General features: G+C 37.9%; 1 protein-coding gene across 1 annotated transcript; it reads right to left on the reverse strand.

The window, feature by feature from the left end:
• Positions 1 to 1184: 1184 nt before the first annotated feature.
• Positions 1185 to 5763, reverse strand: LOC105444135. The gene is made up of 3 exons (XM_030992537.1): positions 5593 to 5763; positions 2708 to 2803; positions 1185 to 2405 (listed from the first exon to the last, which is right to left on the reverse strand). Exons 1-3 carry the CDS (start codon positions 5761 to 5763, stop codon positions 2322 to 2324), a joined length of 351 nt encoding a protein of 116 aa, XP_030848397.1. The 3' UTR covers positions 1185 to 2321.
• Between the last annotated feature and the right edge of the window lie 20537 nt (positions 5764 to 26300).

Consider the following 26300-nt stretch of genomic DNA (forward strand, 5'->3'; position numbering starts at 1 on the left):
ATGGTGATCAAAAGGCAAGGTAACGGAATGCTCAAAAGAATACTATTTATGTTTGTATCTTATAAGCCAACCAGGAATGCAAACTTGGTAAAATATAAAACATATTGACAAGGCAAGTATATACAACTTCAAAATATACATGTATCATACGATTGCATAATCATAATCATAATGATGCGAAGAAAAGCCTGGAACATGATCATCAACATTATTGAAATCCAGTACTGAATATATACAATTAGAATAAACATGGTACAATTTTATCAGCATATTAACATGTACACTGGAATGATGTAAAGAAATTGGATTATTTATATAGTACTGGTGAATATAGTTCAACATGTACAATAAAAAATCCTCGTCAAATTAAATATTACACTGATAAGTCAGGCATGTCACATTGACAAAAGACAAGACAAGTATCTTAATATTATAGCAGTATTTACGGAGTGATGTAAAGAAAATCCAGGAAATATTAATTACCCGAACTGGATTTATCATGTAGTACTGGTGGATGTAAATGTAGTTATGAAATGTATAATAAACAATAATCCATGTCAAATTAAATAGTTCACTAAATCAGGCATGTTACATTGACAAAAGAGACATGTATCTCACAATTATAGCAGCATATTTACATATACACTGGAATGATGCGAAGAAAGTCCTGGAAAATATTTCCTCAAATGGATTTTAAAAACTAGAACTGGATGTATATCTAAATTTACAATCAACAATCCATGTCAGATAAAATGTTGCACTGATAATTAAGTCAGGCCTATGACATTACACCCTTACCAGACAAAGTTAGTTCTCAAGTATACCGAGTTCTATCAAGTTCGCTGACATGATAACTAGAGCAATATGGCTCTTAACATCTGGGTCATTTCTGGTAACAAATTCACAATGAAGTTAATTTATATTCTACTTAATATCATTTTTATTGAACATGTGCAATGAAATTGACATACAAGATACAGTGACCTCGCTTTGTGAAAGTTAAGTGGTATTTCATACATTGCATGCAAATCACTGATAACATCAAAGAATGGACAGGTCTCACATATTCAGAAGCCAAAAGATTAGCGCAGGATAGAAACAAATGGAGAAAGACGGCAAGAAGATGTGCAGATGTGGTTGCCAATCGCCAGCAACTGACAGTGGCAGCCAGGTACATGGTGGTAGCATGCTAAACATGTACTTTACAAAATGGTAAAAGTCTACAATACACATATGGGTAATTCCATAAATTAGTGACCCACTTTGTGACATTTTTGGGGCCCAAGTTACATATCGAACCCACACGTATTTGTGGCTCTGAGCAAAGATTTAAATAGTGGAGTATGATTGTTAAGTGATTCTAGGTATCGATGCAATACTATATGCTTGGAAATCACTTTACGATTTCACTACAATATGTAAGTCATAACTCAGAGCCACAAATATGTGTGGGTTCCTTATGTAACAAGGACACCAATTCCCCAATTTATGGAATTACCCATATATTTGATACATGCACAACAAAAACTGTACGTCTAATGCACTAACATCCTTGAGAAAGCATTAAACCACGTTTGCCACTCTCCACCCAGGTACAAATGTACCCGATATGCCAAAGCGTTACATATTTGGCCACCGCCTAGGATCAGGTTTAGCACTATTTCAGAAGTCACCGTTAATAACATTATAACTACTAGTCCCTGGTGTTGTCACCTTCTATTCACAGGCATAATGCATGATCATAGCCCAGTAAAAAATGACCCCCTATTTAGAGTATTTCAAAAACATTTTCCACACAACATGATCGACCCCTTCCTGCATAAAACAGGTACACAATGGGCTCCTGATACTACTATGTTTTGGATTTGTTGAGTACACATTCACAAAATGTATTTTATTATTGCATCACTTTCTACAAGGCCATTCGCATGTTCTTTTTCTTGTAAAATTGATACACTAACACCGAAAAGTGGATTGTACTCATCAAGGTGAAAAAGAAGAAAACAGCCTTTTTAGAAGTATTCAATCGTCTGCAAACATTGCCAAAAATTACCCTCTTTAACCCCAAATTACTTGCTATCTGTCCAGGGCTCAAAACCAACAGGCTAGCCGGGACACGTGAACACCCAACATCTAAGTCCGGACCGCCCAAATTTGGAAGATTTTACTTAGGGCTCATGCATACAGACTGTAAAAAGTTATATCTGGACCTCTTTTCCATAAGAAAGTTAGTGTGGAGCCCTGTATCATACATACACAAAGTCAAGATGAAGTGTTAACACAGGAACACTGTCTTACGCCTACCCATACAACTAGACTTCCTACTTTGCTTGCTTCTCTGGAATTTCAGGATCATCCTGTGGAACTCTTGACTGAGTACAAGGGGGGCTTGCCTCTTGCAAGGCCTGCTTCGACAAAAATATCAAGAACACAACAGAAAGAAGAAAAAAAATCTAAAAATCTATGGTTGAAGTTAAAACAACATACAGTAGGGAATCTGTTTAATAAAGCTGTTACTGAATATTTAGTTTTGTTAAATGAGAAATCTTCAATTGTTTTTAAGGCACACAGTATCACTTTATCACATGCTCCCTGCTCAGGTATATATCATCATTATATATTTTCTTAGAATTCCATTAGAAGCTCTTTAAAGGATCATGCTGTTAATCGAAATTTCATTTTCTAAAATCACATTTACTGAACTGACCTTTGCAAGCCTTTTAAGAGCGTGACGAAATGAGTCCAAGTCATAAGTAAGTCCATTGAACCTGAAGTTTCCCTTCTTGATCTGAGGAAAACAACCCTGTAGCATATAACAGCAACATTGCTTGTAAACATTGTACATGTATCAGTTTCAAGTAAGTGGATCTATTTCATTCCGGCATGTAATCTATTTTCTTGGGGAATATACACTCAAGAGCTACAGTAACATCTTATAAACAAAATGAAACTTTCATTTTGTTTATAAGTAGAAAAAAGAAGTATGGAGAATTTTAAAAAGCTAGAGTTAGAAAAAAATTGCACAAAAGATTTACAAACATTTCAAAAAGAAAATGATCCAATACATATTGTAATTCCATTCAAACTGTAATATTAATTATAGTTATAACTGCAGTAGTACTGGTAGCAGTATCCACTATAGCAGTAGTAAATGAATTATTATATTGACATCAAGAAAAACTACCTGTTCAGACAAATCTTTATACTTTTTCTCATACTACAGTGTATTAGGAGATCAGAGAGCAGCTACAGAGAACAGAAGAGCATTACTTCTATGATTCAACCCTAAAAGAGCTTGGGTGGGTGAAATCTGCCTCCTTTCCTGTAAGCAATGTGTTTGAGAATAATTCATTTTCAAGATCTGTCCTGACTAAATCGCCTAGAATTTTGTGCATCTTTGATACTAAATTTATAGAATTTAACCAATAGTTACTGTGAAGGCCCCGGTCCAAGGTCATACAAATTAGGTACCTATTTCCTGGAAGTGGATGGTGATGAAAAATAAGCCGTTATAACTAATATGAAATAAATCAACACACAAGTACATACACACAGATTGGTAAATTATCCAATTTGACATTATATTTATCTGTGTTTGGCGATGTTTGGTACTAATATCCTGCCTCTAAATGTAAAAATCTGGTGTAAAAGTCAAAATAGAATATGTGAGCCACCATTTTGATTCATGCAGGATGAAAGAATCATGATAAAAAACAATAATGTTTGAATAATGAAATGACTTTCCAAATAATTATTTTAAGACAATTTTTTCTTTTCTTATTCTAACCACCACATGCTTATTTGAAAAGTTGATATTTACTTTGTAATCATAACAAGTTTCAATATTCATCTCTGTTGCAACGCAAGCTCGGACTATACGGAAGGAACGCCCAGTACACTGTATTAGCTGTAATATGTGCCAAAATAAACCCAAGCAAATATATGTCATCGTCATCGTACCAAGATATCATTCAAAACTATGAAAAATATCAAAGAAGATAACTACTCAAAATTACCATTAAGGTAAGCATTCCAAGAAATGCCACAGAAATAGTGATATTCAAGGAGTTACTGGGTACGTTTTTATTGAAATAGTCCTGCTGCTCATCTATTGTTAGTGCTAATCACTATGCTTGAATCCACAGCTATACTTCTTTTAAAGGGATAGTTGAGTTCTGTTTTCAGACCACAAATGCCTTCAAAGTGCATGATTATTGCTCTTATTCATATCTATGACATTTCTAGTGCCCTTTTAGAACCTAAAATTGCTATGAAGGTAATTTTAGACCCCAAAATGTGTGAAATTTAGCCAATACGATCCTACCAATTCAGCTCCACTATAAAAAAAATATGGTGACCGTTAATTAATCATTTGATTAAAAATAACAATACATGGGCCGGCTGGTTGTGCGTAATATAACCAACACAAAAATGCCAACAAAAAAGCCAACATCGGCATTGGCTGAAATACAACATAAAAGGCGCAATTTCGTTTTTTCAACGGCTTTTTCAAATTATCTAATATTTGTGGTCGTACACAAGTATTAGAAATCGTTATATTTATGGATATTTCAGCCGTCTCTGAACCGATTTTGATCAAACAAAGATGATTTTGTCATTTAAATTGTATGTTCTTTCAAATTTGACACTCAGTTTTTCATTATCTCACAAAAAAATATGTTGTGTAGCGCCCTCTGCAACAGAACTCAACTATCCCTTTAACCGCAGAGGACAGTAGAGTGGGTTCTAGTGTAGTGATCGAGATGAACAGTTCATGTGTAAGAACCTCCCAGCAGGCCCATTCCGATAAAAATGTACCTAGCCATTTCTTGGACGACTATTGAATACTTTAAATAGTTCAAGTCTGTTTACAAAATATTGAGTAGTTGTTGTCTTTCTCATTAGGCTCTCAGATATAGTTTTGATCATATACCTCATGTCTAGATTCTAGGCCTATGATTGGTCAAATTTGCATGTCAAATTCACTTTGGACTACCGGGCGGTATAGTGAAAAATATATTATTATTACTTATACTACGCTTTTCCCATAAGGAAATTTTGTTTGGTGTACATGTTTGATATGGTCCTGGACACGCGCCCGCGTATCTAAATTCACATAGCTACATGCGCGCGTACAAAGACATAACTATGCCCGGCCAATATTTTTCACCATACCGTCCAGCAGTTCGTAGTGAAATTCATGCCCGCAAATTTGACCAATCAGATGCCTAGAATCTAGACATGCAGTATATAAAAGTAAATATATTAGGTTTTAAAAGAAACACAAGTTATTTCGACTAAAAAGAAAAGCACTAAACCTTACCAAACATGAATGAAAATAAGTTCATATGAGATATATTCTGAGATTTGCCAAGGTATATATATATATGCATGTATATTCAAAGGTAATTTGGCTACTACAATGACATTCAAGCATATTAATCTGAAAATTCAAAGCTAACAACAGTAATAGATATACACTGTATCAGATGTTTTCAGACGCATCTACATGTGCACAATGAAATCATTACTGCTCTTTCTTTTTTACTTTCAATGACCCTCTCCATGACATTTAAATTAGAACGCACATACCTGTAAGGGTGATGAACTTGCTTTCAATGTAGAGTAGAACATGTCACTAAGATTCATATCAAGTGTCAGGTCAGTCAGCTTTGGCATAGAACACAGTGCCTCTGCTAGGTGATGTGATTCAGCTGGTGTTAGATATTCCACATCATCAAGCTTGAGAGTCTGGACCTGCATTGTTTTTTAATATAGTCAAGTAACTCATCTATACGTGCATACATTTTTTTTAATACTAATTCCTCACTGTATTCTTACATTTCACACCAATTCCATTAATTACATAGTTTTTTAACAAAAATAAATGAATAGATTTAGTTTGAAACTCATTTCTTGTCTATCAAAAAAAAGGACATACTTAAGTTTCTATGCAGAGGAGTGTTTAGTATAAGTGATTTTGTTTACACATTATATTACTGGTATGTATTCTTTATGGGGCTTCCGACCTGTTTGCATTGATAAACTTGTCCTACTCCCACTAACCCTGACATTAATAGTAACCAGAAATATGCTAAGGTACTTATAACTCTGGATTTCATGTGCACAAGACCCCTAAGTCAGGAGGTTTGTTGCTATGGTACAGTTTGGTAATTCTAGCCTTTATTGAATTTGGCGATTAAAAATCTATATCATATATTTTTCCTATTAATCAAACTGGCAAAAGGTTGGATATTGATTATTGATCAAAACAATGTCAATTGTATACACTTTTCACTTTCAACTGAATCAGCTAGTACATGTGTAGTTTGCTTTTGTTCCATATTTCATGACTGTTCCAATATACTGTGGCATAACCGGGCTCTGCCGGGGTAGCGTTCTGCCTTGCAGTCTCTCAAAACCCGGTCCACGCTCTCGACAATCATTCATCAAAGATCTCTCAATGGGCTCTCACAAAAGTATATTGTGTGAGAAAAACGTGGACTAGCTCTTATTCACTTACTCCCGCAATCACTAGGGCACTTTAGCAACGAGATGGTACGCACAGGAGACGGTAACGCGAGCGAAAAAAACAAACTGCGCATGCGCGAACCTGAAATCTCTCCGTCCCGTCGATTTTCGGAACGGTACTCGGCCAACATAGCGTTCGTTCCCTAAACACGACATAAGAGAGAGAGCTGACAAAAAATCTGTATCTAGATCTAACAATGCCGGGGCACTACCATGACTACTGAAGATAAAAACAGGGAATCTACTAGTGTTTCCAATGTCTGTTCGGTATATATACCTCAATCTACAATAAATTGATGGTTTGGCCGTTGAAGCCTACTTTGGGGCCCTTTTTCATCGTTATGCATGACGTGCCTGCACGCTGTGCACTACATACCACCGCCGGGTCTATTGCCCCGGCGCTCTGGCCAAGCCTCAAGAGCACTAGCACCAAAAGGCAGCAGGCGTGCAGTTCAGCGCGGGAATTGGATACGGACATTGCGTCCCCGTCGCCTTTAGCAGACGGCGAAAGCGCATAAATATTACGACGGTAACAAGAGTGCGAGACCCGTCACAGTTGGTTAAACACTCCGTCTCCTGTGCTTTCCGTCTCGTTGCTAAAGCGCCCTAATGAATATCTGACAGGAACTCAAGAACAACACTTGCACAGTATCTGCAGTTCAAGTAACTTTACTCGTTCCTGGTGCATTGTTTTGCATTTGTTAGATAGCAAGAGAAAAGGAAGAGGGTTATGTTTCATTTTAACTTTAACACTGCATCCCTGAACTATCATAAACACAAAATATTTCCATAGTAACAAAACAACATACAACTTAATTTGTAAAGTGCAACATAAGAACTCGAATAGAGTGAAAGAACAAAAGAAGTAGAGGGAGAACAAATGAAAATATGAGTTTGAAGACAAAGGGTGAAGGGTAGAAGGAATGCAGGATTTAAGATGAACAAGATAAGGCACAATTCATCACAGGTACATAGGTAAAAACAAAATACATTGGCTGTAATTGCAAAGTACAGACTGCTTAGGCGAGGCGTCAAAAATAAATATACCAGCCAGCGGCAGCTAACTGCACTTGTGCGTCCTGGCTGCATTTTTTAAATTAGCTCAGCCGGCTACCGCTGGCGGTAGGAAATGGCATTCAAAAGCATGCGCCGGCTGCCGCCTTTCGAATGGAAACCGAGCCTCAGATTCCAGCCTGGCGCAAGCCGACTGGGCTAATAAAAGAGAAATAATTGCCCCAGCCAGGCTTCGGTCGTAATTGCAGCCTCGATGCGCCAATACGTGAGGCGGCAGCCTGCTGGTATCGATATTTTTGACGCCTCGCCTTAGTTTGGGTTTATGGCAAGATTAAATAAGTTGGGCCTTGATGGATTCCTAGTTCTCGCGGGATTTCTCCTAGAGGCTGGGACAGGAACCTTTCGTGGTGCAGGTACAGTGTGTTCAACAAGTTCCGAAGCTTCCCTGTCGACGGGGTCAACCTCCTCTTCCTCTCCTAAAGCTGACATGCAAGTTGGCTAGAAGCGTCCTGCTCAACCTTCGAGCTGACTTACACTCGCTTCTAACTAGGAGTCCGTAGGGCTGAAGAGTGCCACTTCGTAGGGTTTCAACCTGTCCACATGAACTACCTTCAAGTGCCGTACACTCGAGCCGATGTCTGCATTCGTTTCTATCCAATAGAACCTCAACTCCTCAAGCGAACCTTATCTCTGGTCTTGTTCATGCCAAGGTATCCACTAGGCTTGCCACCATGCAATTCCTTTACAACGACCTCTCGAAGCTTAGCTTATGAGACAACATTCAGTTACCCTATGGCCTTGGTCACTATTCCCATTTCCTGTCGAGAACGCCTTGCTTCATTTCCAGTTGGGCTCACTTCCTCCAAGGGCTTCTCCACCCTGGACTTTGAAGCCATTGCTGACCAATCCGGTCGGTCCCCTGACCGCTGCTTTGCTTCCAGGATCCACGTCGTACTGAAGGATCTTGCGCCTGATCTTGGCTCATCTGCTCATTCCTGATGCTGAGTTCTATCATAACTGTCCTTGCCTCCGCATAGCTATCTCGGGGTACCTCCACTTTCGGTGCTACTTGTTTATCAGAGATTGCTGACTCCTTGAAGTTCCGCTTACACGCACTGAGGACAATTGGTCACTGCCTTCGCCTTCACACGAAACATTGGTTAGTGAGCGTCCAGAACTGTGCACGGTTTTGAAGTCGCACTCTGCTATCACTTGCAGCCACCGAGCCATCGGTCCCTGCAAATCTCGGAAATGTATTAATCAAATCAAAGTTCCCGATGATCATTCCTGACCTCAAATCTCTGACCTTAATATAGGCAAAACTCTAACGGGCGCTATATTACTATTTTCTAAGAGTTATTGGTTCTTCATCTTAGACTGTCGAAGATCATCACCTCCACGCTGAACCTGTGCTGCAAGCATCTCAATTTCATCCTCTATAGTCACTCGTTGAGCAGCCATTATAAATTTTATAATGTAAAAACACAAAACTCGCAATACTCACAATGTATAGGTGCTATATCTGCCGGCGCCTATACAGGCGCTATCTCTCCTACGTGTAGGCGCTGTCACTGCCGGCGCCTGTATAGGCGCTATACCTAACACGTATCTAGGCGCTATTACCGCCGGAGCCTATTTAGGCGCTATACCTTACACGTAGCTAGGCGCTATCACTGCCGGCGCCTATATAGACGTTATACCTTCAACGTGTAGGTGCTGTCACTGCCCGGCGCCTATATAGGCGTTATACCTTCAACGTGTAGGTGCTATCACTGCCGGCGCCTATATAGGCGCTATACCTAACACGTAGCTAGGCGCTATCACTGCCGGCGCCTATATAGGCACTATACCTCCAACGTGTAGGGACTGTCACTGCCGGCGCCTATATAGGCGCTTTACCTAACACGTATAGGTGCTCTCACTGCCGCTCTTCCTTCGCCTACACACAGGCAAAACTCCACTCTCTACTTTAGGTGCTGTGCCATTGTATGTATAGGCGCCAATCTACTTCCGGGTTCGCTGTTGGGGGAGTTCGTTCTGAGCTGCTACAGCCATGTTGCTTCAATCCCAACCGCTGCCACCAGTGTGGCGTAACCGGGCTCTGCCGGGGTAGAGTTCTGCCTTGCAGTTTCTCAAAACCCGGTCCACGCTCTCGACAGTCGTTCATCAACTATATCTCTCAATGGGCTCTCACAAAAGTATATCGTGTAAGAAAAACATGGACTAGCTCTCTTTCACTTACTCCCGCAATCACTGAATATCTGACAGGAACTCAAGAACAACACTTGCACAGTATCTGCAGTTCAGGTAACTTTACTCGTTCCTGGTAACGGACCTGTCGCAATGACAGGTCAACGCTGACTCTAACCATAGACATGCTCTGACTGACATCTCACGATGTACACATATATATTTCACAATTAACTAGAACACCCTCTATGTCTTACTAAATTACTGGACTAGTTATGCCACAATACCAAGGGAATGGCCTTAAAAAAACGGTGTTTGGAAAAGAAACATATATATATGCCGCATATAATCATTACTGCTCTTTCTTTCTTTCAATGTCCCTCTCCATGACATTTACATTAGGACGCACATACCTGTATGGATGATGCACTTGCTTCCAATGCAGAGTAAAACTCCTCATTGAGATCCATATCAAGTGTCAGGTCAGTCAGCTTTGGCATAGAACACAGTGATTCTGCTAGGTGATGTGATTCGGCTGGTTCGAGATATCCCTCATCATCAAGCTTGAGTGTCTGGACCTACATTGTTTGTGAATAATAGTTAATCAATAATTATAGGCAATCCTAAAGCGCTTTTTAGAAATTCTATTCTGAGGCGCATTAATTATTTTTTAATTAATTATCAAGTATAAACCCATCTATACATGCATACATTTTATTTACTAATTCCTCACTGTATTCTTACATTTCACACAAATCCCATTAATTACATAGCTGCAATCATTAAAAACTTCTCTACAAAACTAAATAAATAGATTTTATTTTCAAACTCATTTCTCATCTATTGAAAAGAAAAACACACTAAAGTTAACATGGAGAGGAGAATTTAGTAAAAGTGATTTTTAAAAAAAATAAATGTTATAAGTCTACTTTAACCACTTGACTGCTAATGGCTTAAAATATGTTCATACCGCCTGTGCTACAGCATTTTTGCACTGTACAAAAACTTCACAAAAAAACGTACACTGCACACACAAAAAGCCGGTATTTTTCTAGAAGAGCGCCATATACTGTTTGAGACCTGTATAACATCATTGCAGTGCTAATTACACATAAGGGCTAGGCCTTATGCAGTGCTACGGTCTTGAAAGTGCAATGCACTAAGCACGTACATGTACGTGGTGCGCACAGACATGCAAAAGCGAGAACACGTACATGTACGTGGTGAGCAGTCAAGTGGTTAAAGAGCTTTGAAACCTGTTTGCATTGAAAAGTCCTACTCCTAATAACACTGAAATTAATAGTACCCAGAAATATGCATTTCCTATTAATGTATTAAAGGTATTTATAACTCAGGATTTCATGTGCGCAAGACCTCTAAGTCAGGGATTTTGTTGCTATGGTACTGTTTGGTAATTCAAGACTTTATTGAAATTGGCTCTTAAAAACCTTATGATATATTTTTCCTATCAATCAAACTGGGAAAAGGTTGACATGATTATCGATCAAAACACTGTCAATCTTAAAAACATTTGACTTTCAACTGAATCAGCCAGCAGATGTGTAGTTTGCTTTTATTCCATGTCTCACGACTGTTTCAATATACCAAGTGAATGGCCATTAAAACAGCGTGTTTGGAGAATTTTTTTTATCTCCATGTGCCCAATACAATGATTACTGTCCTTTCCTTCTTTCAATGTCCCTCTCCATGACATTTACATTAGGACGCACGTACCTGTATGGATGATGCACTTGCTTCCAATGCAGAGTAGAACTCCTCAGTGAGACACTTTTTAAGTGTCAGGTCAGTCAGGTTTGGCATAGAACATAGTGCTCCTGTTAGGTGATGTGATGAGGCTGTTGTGAGATATCGTACATCATCAAGCTTGAGAGTCTGGACCTGCATTGTTTGTGAATATTAAGCAAATAATTACTGTTGGTGAAGGTGATGGGACAAACTATCACTTCCAAGGCGATCTGGATGAAGCTATCTTTCCGAAGCGAAGCTGAGGAAAGATAGCATATACATTCAGATCGCCGAGGAAGTGATAGTTTGCCATCGCCTGAAACCAAAAGGTGATTATTTGCTTTATATTCCACATCGGAAACATTTCACTTCTTCCGTCATTTTAGAGATACAAGCCATCAATTAACATCCTGCAAACGGTGTACAAAACGTAAAGTGTATGCAGTATGGTGGTGTGACCATTGTTCGCACGTGACCAGAGTTCGCGTACTAACACTAAATGCGCTTAAAGAGGAGAGCAATACGCAGCGTATACAATTTAAGTGCGTTGCACTGTGTAGATAGTAGTTCTATCTTCAGTGAAAGTGGGTTACACTGTGTAGATAGTACTACTATCTGCACAGTGCAACAAACTTTTCTTCTCCCATCTATGATGGGCGACCTATCTTGCATCACATGATTTACTATTGACCAATCGTAGAGCAAGATTCTTAGTATGTGGAATATAAAGTCAAATAACTCATCTATATATGCATGTATTTTATTTCTAATGCCTCACTGTATTCTTACATCTCACACAAATCCCATTTTAGTTGCATGCATAAAAACATTCTCAACAAATATAAATGAAAATTTTTATTTTTAAATTCATTTCTTGTCTATTTAAAAAAAGAACTCACTGAACATTCTATGGATAGGAGAATTTAGTAATAGTGATTTTTAAATATAAATTCTAAAAGGATTCTTTATGGGGCTTCTAACTTGTGTATTATATATTTGCTGATAATGTATTAAAGGTATTCATAACTCAGGATCTTATGTGCACAAGACCCCTTAGTCAGGAGGTATGATGCTATGGTACAGTTTGGTAAATCAAGACCTTATTGAAATTGGCTCTTAAAAAACTATGATACATTTTCCCTATCAGTCAAGCCACAAAAATGTTTGATATTGATTGTTGATCAAAACATTGTCGATCTTAAAACACTTGACTTTTAACTGAATCAGCGAGCCTATATGTGCAGTAGCTGCTTTAATTCCATGTTTCATGACTGTTCCAATATACCAAGTGAATGGCCTTTAAAACAGGGTGTTTGGAGAAGAAAAAAATTATCTCCATGTGCCCAATACAATGACTACTGTCCTTTCCTTCTTTCAATGTCCCTCTCCATGACATTTACATTAGGACGCACGTACCTGTATGGATGATGCACTTGCTTCCAATGCAGAGTAGAACTCCTCATTGAGATCCATTCTAAGTGTCAGGTCAGTTAGGTATGGCATAGAACACAGTGCTTCTGCTAGGTGATGTGATTCAGCTGGCAGAATACGATACCTTCCATGAAGCTTGAGAGTCTGGACCTGCATTGTTTGTGAATATACTCAAGTTAACTCATCTAGACATGCTTAAATTTTATTTACTAATGCCTCACTGTATTCTTACATTTCACGCAAATCCCATTAATTAGTTAAATCAGAACTGATTCTATTACTTACTCTGTAAATCTATGTATCTACCTATCATTGCTTAGTCCTCCAGACAAGCAAACCATCGAGAGAAAAACACATGTACATGTTACATAATACACAATATACCTGTATCCTGGGGGAGTACCAAGCTTCGACGGCAAGACAATGCTATGCTACATAGCTCCCCATGTCGCACAATTGTGCATACCCCACCAACCAAAAAATTACTTTTTTTTTTACGAGGGCTCTTTTCAGATTTTCCCTTAAAAAAATAGCCCCCCTTAATTATTTTGCGGTGGCTATTTTGGAGCTCAGGGGGGCTTTTTTTTTTAAACACGGTTTTACCTACTTAAATTCCAAGCAAAGGCAAATATACATACAATTGTAGCGTACATCTGTCATGTAGAGTATTGCAGACATTCAGAATACCCACGATTTATTCACTTTGTGTTTAAACGCGTGGCTTACTATGTGATTTACATATATATGTAACTAAAACTTGTCAAAAGGAGTATTTTGTTCAACTGTTCGTTTTTATTAAATATTATCACTGACACGCAGGCTAGGAATTTTTTTTTTTTATGGGGGCTACTTTTCCCCATTGCCTAAAAAAACCAAGGGGCTACTTTAAGAAAAGTGGGAGCTACTTTTGAAAAAAGGGGGCTACTTTCAAATTGTACGCTGTAACAATAAGTGTGTTTTTCCTTAGCCATCATACTACTAGCAACCAAATTGGTAGGTAATATGTTATTTAGTGTTTTTTTTCTGTCCCGAATCGTTATCAAGGACAATGCAATCCCATTTTTAAAAAAATGTAACTCAGTTTAAAATCGTGTTATTTATAACATTTTCACCATAATGTGAGTAAATGTTTTTACTGTTGTCCCACATACCGATGTATTTGTTATAACGAAACATGCAAATTCATGGCCATATTTTTTTTTCATAGACTCTAATTCTAAAGGCCAAGCCAAAGCTAGTTTCATTTCGTAGACAGAAATTGATGCCATCACTCAATGACAATGGGCTTGGCATCGATCGTATATAAATAATATAATTTAATTAAACAGTTGTAAGAAAAATTCTGAGGTATAGGAACATCATTTATATATTTATTTATGGTATTTTTATAACAAAATTCAATTTCTGTCTACGAAACCAGCTTTATACCAATTTTACAGGAAAAAATCTGGCATTGATTTTGCACGTTTCGTTATAACAAATATATCGGTACGTGGGACAACAGTAAAAATATACTTGCATTTAATGGTTTTAACTTATAAATAACACAATTTTAGACGGAATAACTTTTTTTTAATGGGATTGCATTGTCCATGATAAAAATTCGGGTCAGAAAAAAGACAAAATAAACATATTACTTACCAATATGGTCGCTAGCAGTTCAGGACTCGTCACTCGCAAATACTTATTTGCTTCATACTACGAGCGCGCGCCCCGCTGGAACTGAGCTTGTTTACGTTTCTGTGTATTGTGAATGTGTGCAAACTGCGTATGCATTATCTGCACGAAACTACTACGTACTCCGTATTTGGCGGCCTGGCGGCCAGGAGCTTAGGCGGAGTACCGCTGTAGATCTAGCTAGGTACGACCTCCGATCTGCTGCAATTACAAAACTTTTAAAATGTTGATGGAAGTTTCTAGTTTTCGGGTTGGTAGTTGGAACAGAGATTTCACTCAGACACATCAATAAATTGATTTATTAATTTCTAAGGAATATCAATATCAATTTTTCAAGATATATCTATTTTTTTCGCCCTCGTCTTGATTTTTACCGTGGCGATTTCAGAGGTTTAGGGGGCGAATCGCACGTCGCCACCGTGTCTTTTTTTTGTTTTTGTACCCCACCCCTAGTCACCTACGCACCATGCATACACGCAATCTTCCTCTCTTACGAGCAGTCCAAGACACAAACTTGGGAAATGTTGCCAGTCTAGGAGAGGGGACGGCGGGAAGGACATAGTCAAATACATAGATTTATATAGTAAATAAAAAAATAAGTTCAGATTTAACTAATTTACCACAATGAATCAATCTATCTACCTATTATTCCTTACACCAACACAGATGAAAGCGGTGGGAGGCATGTCCCAAGAGAAGGTTGCCGCTAGCTCAACGTTGCCGTAGCAAAAGACTCTTCACTTGCAGGGATATCCTTGAGATAGTAGGAAGTGAAGGTGTTGGGGGAAAGCTAGACCAAAAATTTCTGTCTCTTTCGTTCGTTAGCCTCTGATTTGGGTAGGGTCGACTCCTCTCTTTAGAGACAGAAACCGACCATAGGGACTGCATTGCAAACTCAGTGTTACGGATCTGAACACCAAACTTATGCCCAAATACTACATTTTAGATGATGCATATCTGATGCATTTATGTTTGAAAATTAGGCCTAGGCTAATATACATTGGTTCCACTTACCAATTTGACTGTATAATCCGTTTAATGGTCCCTTTTCAGGAAATTATGGGTCAAAAACAACATCCAAGTTGAAAATCTTGCAGCCGTATTTCAAACTCTCACTGCGCATGACGTCATCTAAATCTCATCCCTTCTAGTCTACGCGCAAGGCAAAATGATTATGAAGGAAAAGCTGCACACGAGTTACGTGAATAAGCCTCACTCCCCGTCTCTCCCAGGGGATGTGGCCTGGCGAAAAACAGAGGGCATGGAGGATGCCCCTTTTCTTTCCTATCACAATGGCAATTAAGAAAAGTGTCTTGATTGTCAGGGAGTGAAGAGAGGCTTTGGACAAAGGCTCACAGTGCGGGTTAATTAGCCTCAGCCTCCAGAACCTTGGGGAGGCTCCACGGGGGAGCAAGCTTCTGCTGGGGTGGACGTTCTAAAAAGGAAATAACGCAACAGCATCGCCAGCCGAGGGGAGTTAGAGACTCGCGAACCATCCGAAAAGCCTGCATGAACCGTGGCAATAGCCATGTTTTGTGGAAATCGATCAGTCCTTATCAAATAAGAAGATAAAAAAAATCAGCAATAACACCCAGAGAAGCGTTCCTGGGAACAACGCCAAGATCTTCACATCAAAGGTGAAAAGCCTCCAAACAAGAGTTGTATACAACCCCTGTAGACTTCTTACGACTCTTCACTAAAAACTGAGAGGCTCACTTGGAGAGACCATTAGATCTAGTGACTTTCTGGATAATGGCCAAGCAGTCAAGTGGATGACCGCCGGCTGAGGATGAAGGATTCCAGATAGAGGTCAGGAATTCTGCTTTCTGAAGAAGGCAAAGAGGCTGGCCTGCAATTAAGAAGCGCTAAGAGATCTGGGAACCAAGACCTCCTTGGCCAGTGAAAGACAATAAGCAGTACCTAAGCCTTGTCCCCCTTGATCTTCTTCTGGACCTGATCGAGGGATCAAGCAGAAGCTTAGCACTGGACAACCACCAACTGCGCGTAAAACCCCAGCACACGAAAAGATACCTCCGGGACCGAACCCAAAAGGGAAGTATACTCAGTAATTTCTAAATTAATTTATTGCCAAACAAAAAATTTGACTGAGGGTATAAAAACCGATCCAAAATTGTTAGAAAACAAAAAAAAAGAACAGAAATTTAATATCAAAAGGCACCAAAAACGCAACAACTAATTGAATTTTTTTTTTAGCGCACAGTGACTTAGCTGATGAACCGGGTTCGAAGGGCTGCAAGAAAGAGAGAGGAAGATGGCGTGCGCGTATGGGGCGTACGTGACTAAGGGTATAGCTGTGTCCTAGGGATGGGGTATGCACAATTGTGACATTTTCTCTCTCGATATCTTGCTTGTCTGGAGGATTAAGCAATAATAGGTAGATACATGATTTATTGTGGTAAATTACAGATTATAGAGTTGCATTCATGAAAACATTCTCAACAAAAATTAATGAATAGATTTTATTTTCAAATTCATTTCTTGTTGATTGAAAAAACAGAACACACTTAAGTTTTTATGGGGAGGAGAATTTAGTGATTTTCTTTAATAGATTCTATATGTATCCTTTATGGGGCTTCAACCAGTTTTCATTGATTAGTCCTACTCCTACTCCTACTGAAATTAATAGTACCCAGAAATATGCATTTGCTATTAATGTATTAAAGGTATTTATAACTCAGGATTTCATGTGCACAAGACCCCTAAGTTTGGAGGTTTGTTGCTATGGTACAGTTCGGTAATTCTAGCCTTTATTGAATTTGGGGATCAAAAATCTATATCACATATTTTTCCTATTAATCAAACTGGCAAAAGATTGGATATTGATTATTGATCAAAACAATGTCAATTGTATACACATTTCACTTTCAACTGAATCAGCTAGCACATGTGTAGTTTGCTTTTATTTCATGTTTCATGACTTTTCCAATATACCAAGGGAATGGCCTTTAGAAAAGAAACCTATATATGTGCCGCATATGATCATTACTGCTCTGTCTTTCTTTCAATGAACCTCTCCATGACATTTACATTAGGACACACATACCTGTATGGATGATGCACTTGCTTCCAATGCAGAGTAGAACTCCTTATTGGGAGCCATTCTAAGTTTCAGGTCAGTCAGCTTTGGCATAGAACACAGTGCTTCTGCTAGTTGATGAAATGAGGCGTGCGATTCGCCTAGTAGGACAAATTTCTTATCATCAAGCATTAGAGTCTGGACCTGCATTGTTTGTGAATATAGTTAGAGAGATTATCTATACACGCATATATTTTATCAAATATTATCTCATCGTTTTCTTACATTTAACACAAATGCTATTAATAACAGACTTGCATTCATAATCACATTCTCAACAAAAATGATTGAATATTTTACCTAATCAATATCGATACTTGTCTATTGATAAACTGAACACACTAAAGTTTCCATTGCAAGGATAATTTTTGTACCTGTATAATAGTTTCTTTTCTTTTTAAAATTCTATATGTATTCTTTATGAAGATTCTAGCCTGTTTTCTTTGATAGTTCCTACTCCTACTAACATTGAGATTAACAATACCCATAAATATACAATTGCCATTAATGTATTAAAGGTATTCATAACTCTGGATTTGATTTGCACAAGACCACTAAGTCGGTCAGGATGTTTGTTGTTATGGTACAGTTTAGTGATTCAAGTCCTAATTGAAATTGGCTCTTATAAAAACTATATGATATATTTGTCCTGTCAGTCAAACTGAAAAAAGGTTTGATATTGATTATTGATCAAAACGATGTCAATCTTATACACACTTGACTTTCAACTGAATCATCTAGGACATGTGTAGTTTGCTTTCATTCCAAGTTTCATGACTGTTCCAATATACCAAGTGAATGGCCTTTAAAAAGGTGTTTGGGAAAGAAACATATACCTATTACTGGTCTTTCTTTCTTTCTTTTAATGTCCCTCTCCATGAAATTTACATTTGGACGCACATACTTGTATGGATGATGCATTTGCTTTCAATGTAGAGTAGAAATCCTCATTAAGAACCATATAAAGTGTCAGGTGAGTCAGGTTTGGCATAGAACACAGTGCTTCTACTAGGTGATGTAATAAGGCTGGTGATACGGATACAGCTTGGAGGAGATCAATCTTATCATCAAGCTTGAGAGTCTGGACCTGCATTGTTTGTGAATATAGTTAAGCAGCTTATCTATACACGCATATATTTTTATTCAATATTTTCTCATCTTCTTTATACATTTCTATCAATTACAGAGTTGCACTTATAAAAACAATCTCACCAAAAACGATTGAATAGATTTTCTTTTCAAATTCAATTCTGGTCTATAGAGAAAAAGAACACACTAATGTATCTATGGAAAGGATGATTTTTTTTACATGTGTAATTGTTTTTTGTTTTTTAAATTCTATATGTATTCTTTAAGGAGCTTCCAACCTATTTTCCTTGATAAGTCCTACTCCTACTAACACTGAAATTAACAATACCCATAAATATACATCTACCCTTAAAGATAAACTCCAGTTCTGGTAAAAAAAAGAAAATTAATTCTCACAGAAACAAACGAAACTTACACTGAATGTTCAAGATTACAAATAAATGACATGTGCCAAACAATTTTGGAAAAAAATGTATACTGGCTGAGTAATGAGCATAGAAAGACAAGGAAATTAAGGTAGTACTAGCCCCGACACCATGTGTGTTGTCCCATATATAGCTTTCTGTGTACAGTGCTTGTTACTTTACCAAGACTCGGTCAAATTTATTATGATTTTGATGACTCCAGAACCTTGCAGTGCACACCAATACTTACATGCTACATGATCAACTGTTTCTGATCCTTTCCACACCTTTTCTTTCACAATGCAATCGCATTACCAGTACTAAAGTTTATCTTTAATGTATCAAAGGTATTCATAACCCTGGATTTTGTGTGCACAAGACCCTTAAGTCAGGAGGTTCGTTGCTATGTTCGGTTCGGTAAATAAAAGCCTTTCTTAAAATTGGCTCTCAGGTAACTGCATGACATAATTTTCATATCAATCAAACTTGGAAAAGGTTTGATATTGTATACTGATGAAACAAATGTCAATCTTATACACACTGGAATTTCAACTGAATCAGCACATGTGTATCAGTAGTTTGTTTACATTCCATGTTTCATGACTGTTTCAATAAACCAAGTGAATGGAATTTAAAACAGGGTGTTTGGCTAACTGCTATACTGCTTTTTACCGGAGAGGGCAGTAGAGTGGGTTCTAGCGTAGTGATCAACATGTACAGTAAATGTGTCAGAAACTCGCATCAGGCCTAAAATTGTACCTACTAACTCTTCAAATATCACTATTCATGTGGCGTTCCTTGGACAACTATTGAAAATTTTGTCCAAGTTATGTATCTGTTTACAATTATTTTGAGTAGTTGTCCCATTATGCTCTCATGGTTTTTTATGATATGTTTCAGCATGAAATACACTGAGCTACCGTAATATGCATATCTCTATATAATACGGTTAATCGCCGCGGGGGGGGCATGACGTCTCCGCGAGCCCATGTATTCTTATTGTTTTTTAATGAGATCGGCGACTAAAGTTGGTACATCTATCTCCTCCTATACCCTTCCCTTGGGGTACTGGTGCAGGATGCCATCGTCCACGGGAGAGTCTGCTCCATCAAATTGGCTATACTTTGCCTGATGTGTGACGACAGAGGTACAACATGCATATTCAACGATCGACCTACAGTTTCATGCACAGCACTTCAAGCAAAGTATAGAGAGTCAATGTGAATACGTATTGACCTTTAACACTGCACTACATGTTAATAGGCAGAATTGCAACCACAAATTGTTCATACACACATAACACAAACATTCACGCAAACGCACAAAACAAAATAATCATAATTTTCTCGAAAACACTATTTTTTTTTTACAAACTGATACCAAATTCATCCATATTCTTATAATTTACCGGAAGTTTAGCTAAAAAAGTGATCGCAGGCAGATTTGGTGTCCGATATACCCCTACCACAATGTACGGTGTAATGCGAAACTGCATTAAATGGAAAAACAAAATGGCGACTTTGGATGGATGTTCGCAGCAGCTCTGTTTGACTGTCCCTTCCTTTACCTTTGCAATGCGTTGGCACGAACTTAGATCCAGATCTATCGGCAAATGTTGTGTTAGGACGTTTATTTTCGTCTTCATGTCAACAATGCAAGATAAAATTGTCGGTAAGATGTTTGGAAATGTCCTGTACCATTGTGGTATTATTATTTTACCTTTTCTAGTCCCATACGTGCAAATTCGTGTTGGTTTTGACTTTCATTTTTTTTTTTTTTTTACTCTTTCGTCGTAAAGGCCGCACGCTGACTTTTTGATATTTTCTCTTCCAAAAATACTGCGGCCTTTATGCCGGCAAATACGGTATTTTTTCTAACATCGATTAGTTGAAAAGATTGTATTTTACTGCTATTTACTTTAGGTGTCATCAATTGTCACTTAAGTACCGATTTTGAGTGAAATCATTTGAGTTTTGCACAGTGGTGTTTGAAATGTTGATATTCAATTGAGGCCGTCTAACCAGTTTTTAATACACAGCCAGGATAGTAATGCAGCTATGTGTAATTACTGTCGGTATCTAAAGCCTCTGTCACACGGGCCATACGTGGAGTCGCTTAGTGTTGCGAACTGACTACGCCGAGCATACACTGGCCTAAGTAAGTGTACGCAGAGGGTCGCAATGGGGTACGCTAGATGTACGCAACAAAATAAACATGTTTTATTTTTTCGCAGACTTTCGGCCTAGACACTTGACGCAGAAAGTATGTATTTTTACGCTACTGTACGCCAGTCCAACGAAGCAGTAAAAGCTGGCGCACACAGTAAGCAACCGTATGCAAACCTGTACGCCAGGCCTATGTAAAGGCCTATGCTACCGGTATGGTGCTTACTATCAGTATTCACACCGGGCCATACGTAGAGTTGCATAGTGTTGCATACCGACTACGCCGTCATGTCTATTTTTTTGGCGTACTTTCGGTGTAGACACTTGACGCAGAAAGTACGCTTTTTTTTTGTACGCCATGTCTACGCAACAGTACGCTACCCTACGCTAGTTCAACGAAGCAGTAAAAGCTTGCTCAAAAACTAGGCCTAAGCAATCGTAAGCAAACCTGTATGCCAGGCCTACGTAAACGTATGCAACCCTACGCCTGTTATACGCAATCATATGCGTAGGTACGCAAATTGCATACGCTGTAGGTACGTGGTGCCTATGCACAGGGTATGTAACCATATGCCATCGTACGCCAGCTTATGCATAACCAACGCAGGGACTAGGTTGAAGCAGCATTTTTCATTAATACGCAGCCTAATTCTTGCGCTGTCGGTACACCACACTACGCAACTCTATGCAGTTCCAGTGTGAAAGAGGCTTAAAGAATAACTACCGGTAAAGTTGGATCTGGAACTTATGGTGTTTTCTAAATGTTTGGTGGTTTAAATTTAGAGAGTGTCTATATATCTATTTACACCCCCCGCCCTCCCTCTAGAATCCCACGGATTTCCGCGGGTCCTGCTAGTATAATAATAGATCACATTTATAATGCGCCTAATACATTGTTTCTAGGCGCAGTGATGATGTTGTCCAAGCAGCCATTTAGTGAAGCACTGTCCTTACACAAAAATAAAAGCCGTGACGACAGCACCACAATTACATAATATCATTCAATACAAAATTACAGTATGTTACAGATAAATGAATCAATCAATTTAATCTAACTTAAATTATGCTAATAAAAAGATGACTTATTTCATTACTAATAGTAGTACAAAATCTTTTTATTTATTGTGACATGTTAAGAGAAAACAGAAATTCATGATATGGATTTGAACAAATGGGTTTTGAAAGTATGTATAGAAGGAGCATTTTGGATGTGGGATGGGAGGCTATTCCACAACTGGGGGGCGACTACAGAAAGTGCTCTATCGCCGTATCTTGTTTTCACACGAGGGCCAGGAATCAGTTGGAAGTGAGAGGAAGTTGTAGCACGCAACGTGAAGAAGGGGGGGGGGTTTGGATTTTACGAGACCGGAAAGATACTTGGGGATTTTAAAGGCAAAGAGAACAATTTTAAATTGGATACGTTGAATTACTGGCAGCCAGTGGAGATTGCGGAGGATTGGAGTAATATGTTTGTAAGGTCTTGAGCGGGTAACTAGACGAGCGGCGGCATTTAGGATACGTTGAAGAGGAGCAAGGTTTGAGGGTGGCAAATTAACAAGGAGGCCATTACAGTAGTCTAAGTGGGAAGTGACAAATGCATGAATCAGTCGTTCTGTAGTTGGTTTATCTAAAATATTCCTTATTTTACCAATTTTGTGGATACCATAAGATTTAGCTTTACATACTTTCCTTATGTGAGCCTTCATATTGAGAGCAGTGTTTATGGTAACACCCAGGTTTTTGGCCGTTTCAAAGGCAGACAATGTCATCCAAGACAAAATCTGGGAAGGGCAAGGGTTTACGAAATTGAGATGTGATCTGAAGTAATTTAGATTTGTCACTATTAAGCTTAAGATAGTTTTGCTAGAGCTTTGAGAATCGAAAACTGTTGTGATTACTAAGTAAATATATCAGGTTTTAAAAGAAACATAAGATATTTAGATTAAAAGTAAAGCACTTAAAATTGCCAAACATGGATAAAAATAACTTTATATGAGATAAATTTTGATAATAGCCAAAGCATGCACGTTTATTCAAGGGTATGTGGCTGCTATAAATCGTTAAATTTAAGCATGTTGATGGAAACATTTAGATCTTACATTAAGCACTAGCAGATCTAGCACATCTTTTCTGTTGTATCATTTTCACTAACAGAAAAATAATATATACATTCAAGTTTCAAGTTTCAAGTTCCACATTTTACACAAAATATAGACATACATATAATATAAAAACTATACAATACATGTAGAATAAATGAGCACATCTCAATGATTCTCAATTTACAAATAGATTTAGTAGAATGTGAGGAACCTATCAAAAAGCAGTGTTTGTACATGTGCAATATATAATCATTACTACCTGTACTAATTTTTATAATTTTTTCAATGACCTTTTGATGACATTTACATTAGTACACACATACCTGTATGGATGATGCCTTTGCTTTCAATGTAGAGTAGAACTCATCATGAAGATACATTTCAAGTGTCAGGTCAGTCAGGTTTGGCATAGAACAAAGTGCTTCTGCCAGGTGATGTGATGAGGCTGGTTTGTGATATCTCCCTAGATCAAGCTTGAGAGTCTGGACCTGCATTGTTTGTGAATATAGTTGAGTAACTCATCTATACATGCACACTTTTTATTTATGAACTCCTCACTGTATTCATACAATTCAGACAAATCCCATTAATTACATAGTTGCATTCATAAAAACATTCTCAACAAAAATGAATGAATATTTTTTTCCTTCAAATTAATTTCTTGTCTATTTAAAAAAAGAACACACTAAAGTTTCTATATGGAGAGGAGAATTTAGTAATCATGATTTTCTTTACTAAATTCTTTATGTATTCTTAATGGGGCTTCAACCTGTTTGCATCAATAAGTCCTACTCCTACTAACACTGATATATGCATTTTGCTGTTAATGTATTAAAGGTATTTATAACTCAGGATTTCATGTGCACAAGACCCCTAAGCCAGGAGGATTGTTGCTATGGTACAGTTTGGTAATCAAGCCTTTATTGAAATTGGCTATCAAAAAACTATACAACATATTTTTCCTATCAATCAAACTGGAAAAGGTGGGATATTGATTATTGATCAAATCAATGTCAATCTTATACACTCTTGAATTCCAACTTAATCAGCACATCCTTCCATGTTTCATGACTATTCACTACGAATATGACTGACAAAGAAAGCGGACAAAATATACAGTTCCTCAGGTAGACAAAGAAACATCCCTTCACTGCTATTATGTAAAAAGGTGAATATGCATGTGACACCTGTTCTACACATTTTTACATAATAGCAGTGAAGGGATGTTCCTTTGTCTAACTGAGGAACTGTATATTTTGTCCACTTTCTTTGTCGGTCATATTCATAGTGATTCCTACATGTTCAGTGAACAGCCTTTAAAAACAAAAGTGTGCTTGGAATAAAAAAAAAATGATATGCATTCAAATCACTAATACTCTTTTTTTCTCCTTCTATGACCCTTTAAACTAGAAATATCGCAATCTGTATTGCCACGTAACGCGAATGTATCCACCGGCAGTGACAATGATTTTTTGTAATCCTTATTTTCGAAGGAGGGACAAAGATCCCCTCTCCCCTCCCTGAAACAAAAGGATGACGTAGAGATCGCCAGTAGTGGCTCAGACTATTGTCAAGACTAGGAGCAGCATCACCAAAACAATATGTGTGTAGATTAGATCATTAGAGTATAATGCATCTCTGTAGAAAATTTGAAAGAAATCTGTCATGAAATATGACCTGCAGAGCGCACACTAGACACCCACCAAAATATGAACTTTTGACCCTATAACAGACGGAACACAGGTGGCAGCATCACCAAACACTAAAGATGTGTAGATTGTACTAAGACACACCTCCATCCAACAATTGAAAGAAATCTGTCACGAAATGTGGCAGTTAGAGCGGATAAAGGACATATATGACCTTTGACCAAATAAAAGACGGAACAATGAGGGCAGCATCGTCCAAAATTATAGATTGTACTGAGATACATTTCTGATTTTGTATACAAAATTTGAAAGAAATCCATCATGAAATATGACCAGCAGAGTGCACACTAGACACCCACCAAAATATGACCTTTTGACCCTATAACAGACGGAACACAGGTGGCAGCATCACCAAACACTAAAGATGTGTAGAGTGTATTAAGACACACCTCCATCCAACAATTGAAAGAAATCCGTCAAGAAATGTGGCAGTTAGAGTGCATAAAAGACATATATGACCTTTGACTATATAAAAGAGGTAAAATGAGAGCTGCAGCGCCCATAAGTGTAGATTGTACTAAGAAACATTTCTAATATTCTCTATACAAAATTTGAAAGAAATCCGTCATGAAATATGACCTGCAGAGCGCACACTAGACACCCAATGAAATAGTGCTGTAAGTCAGATGCCATGTTCTGGTTCGGTACGGTACGGCAGAGTTCGCCATTTTTTTACACAAACTTGGTTCGGTTCGGGGTTCGGTAGTATAATAGCAAGCAGCGTTATTAGCTACCTTGCGACCAGGCCGAGCGGGCCGACCAGCACAGAGCTGCTTCTGTCCACCACTCCTGATGAAAAACACTTCTTCCGATAGGCACGAATTTCACATAAAAACTGCTTTAAACATAACTATTTGTGAAGAAAAATAGTACTTACATTCCTATTTCCGTCTTTAGTCTGTTTTATTTTCAATTTTAAAAGATTAATTTTTTCAATTTGACAATAAATGATATTTTTCAAAGATTTGCCGAGATGGCTGTTGTCTAATGTTACGTTTCATGGAAGCTGCCATATTGAATTTACGCCCAGGCTTGTTCGTTTTCTGTTCTTTTAAATCTTTATTTTTAATAAGGGTAATAACAAAGTTATTAATATTCCTGAATAAATAAATTAAAGTCCTATAATATACATTTACATCATTATT

Source organism: Strongylocentrotus purpuratus, unplaced genomic scaffold (assembly GCF_000002235.5).
Source record: "Strongylocentrotus purpuratus isolate Spur 01 unplaced genomic scaffold, Spur_5.0 spur5_contig_847, whole genome shotgun sequence".
NCBI lineage: Eukaryota > Metazoa > Echinodermata > Echinoidea > Camarodonta > Strongylocentrotidae > Strongylocentrotus > Strongylocentrotus purpuratus.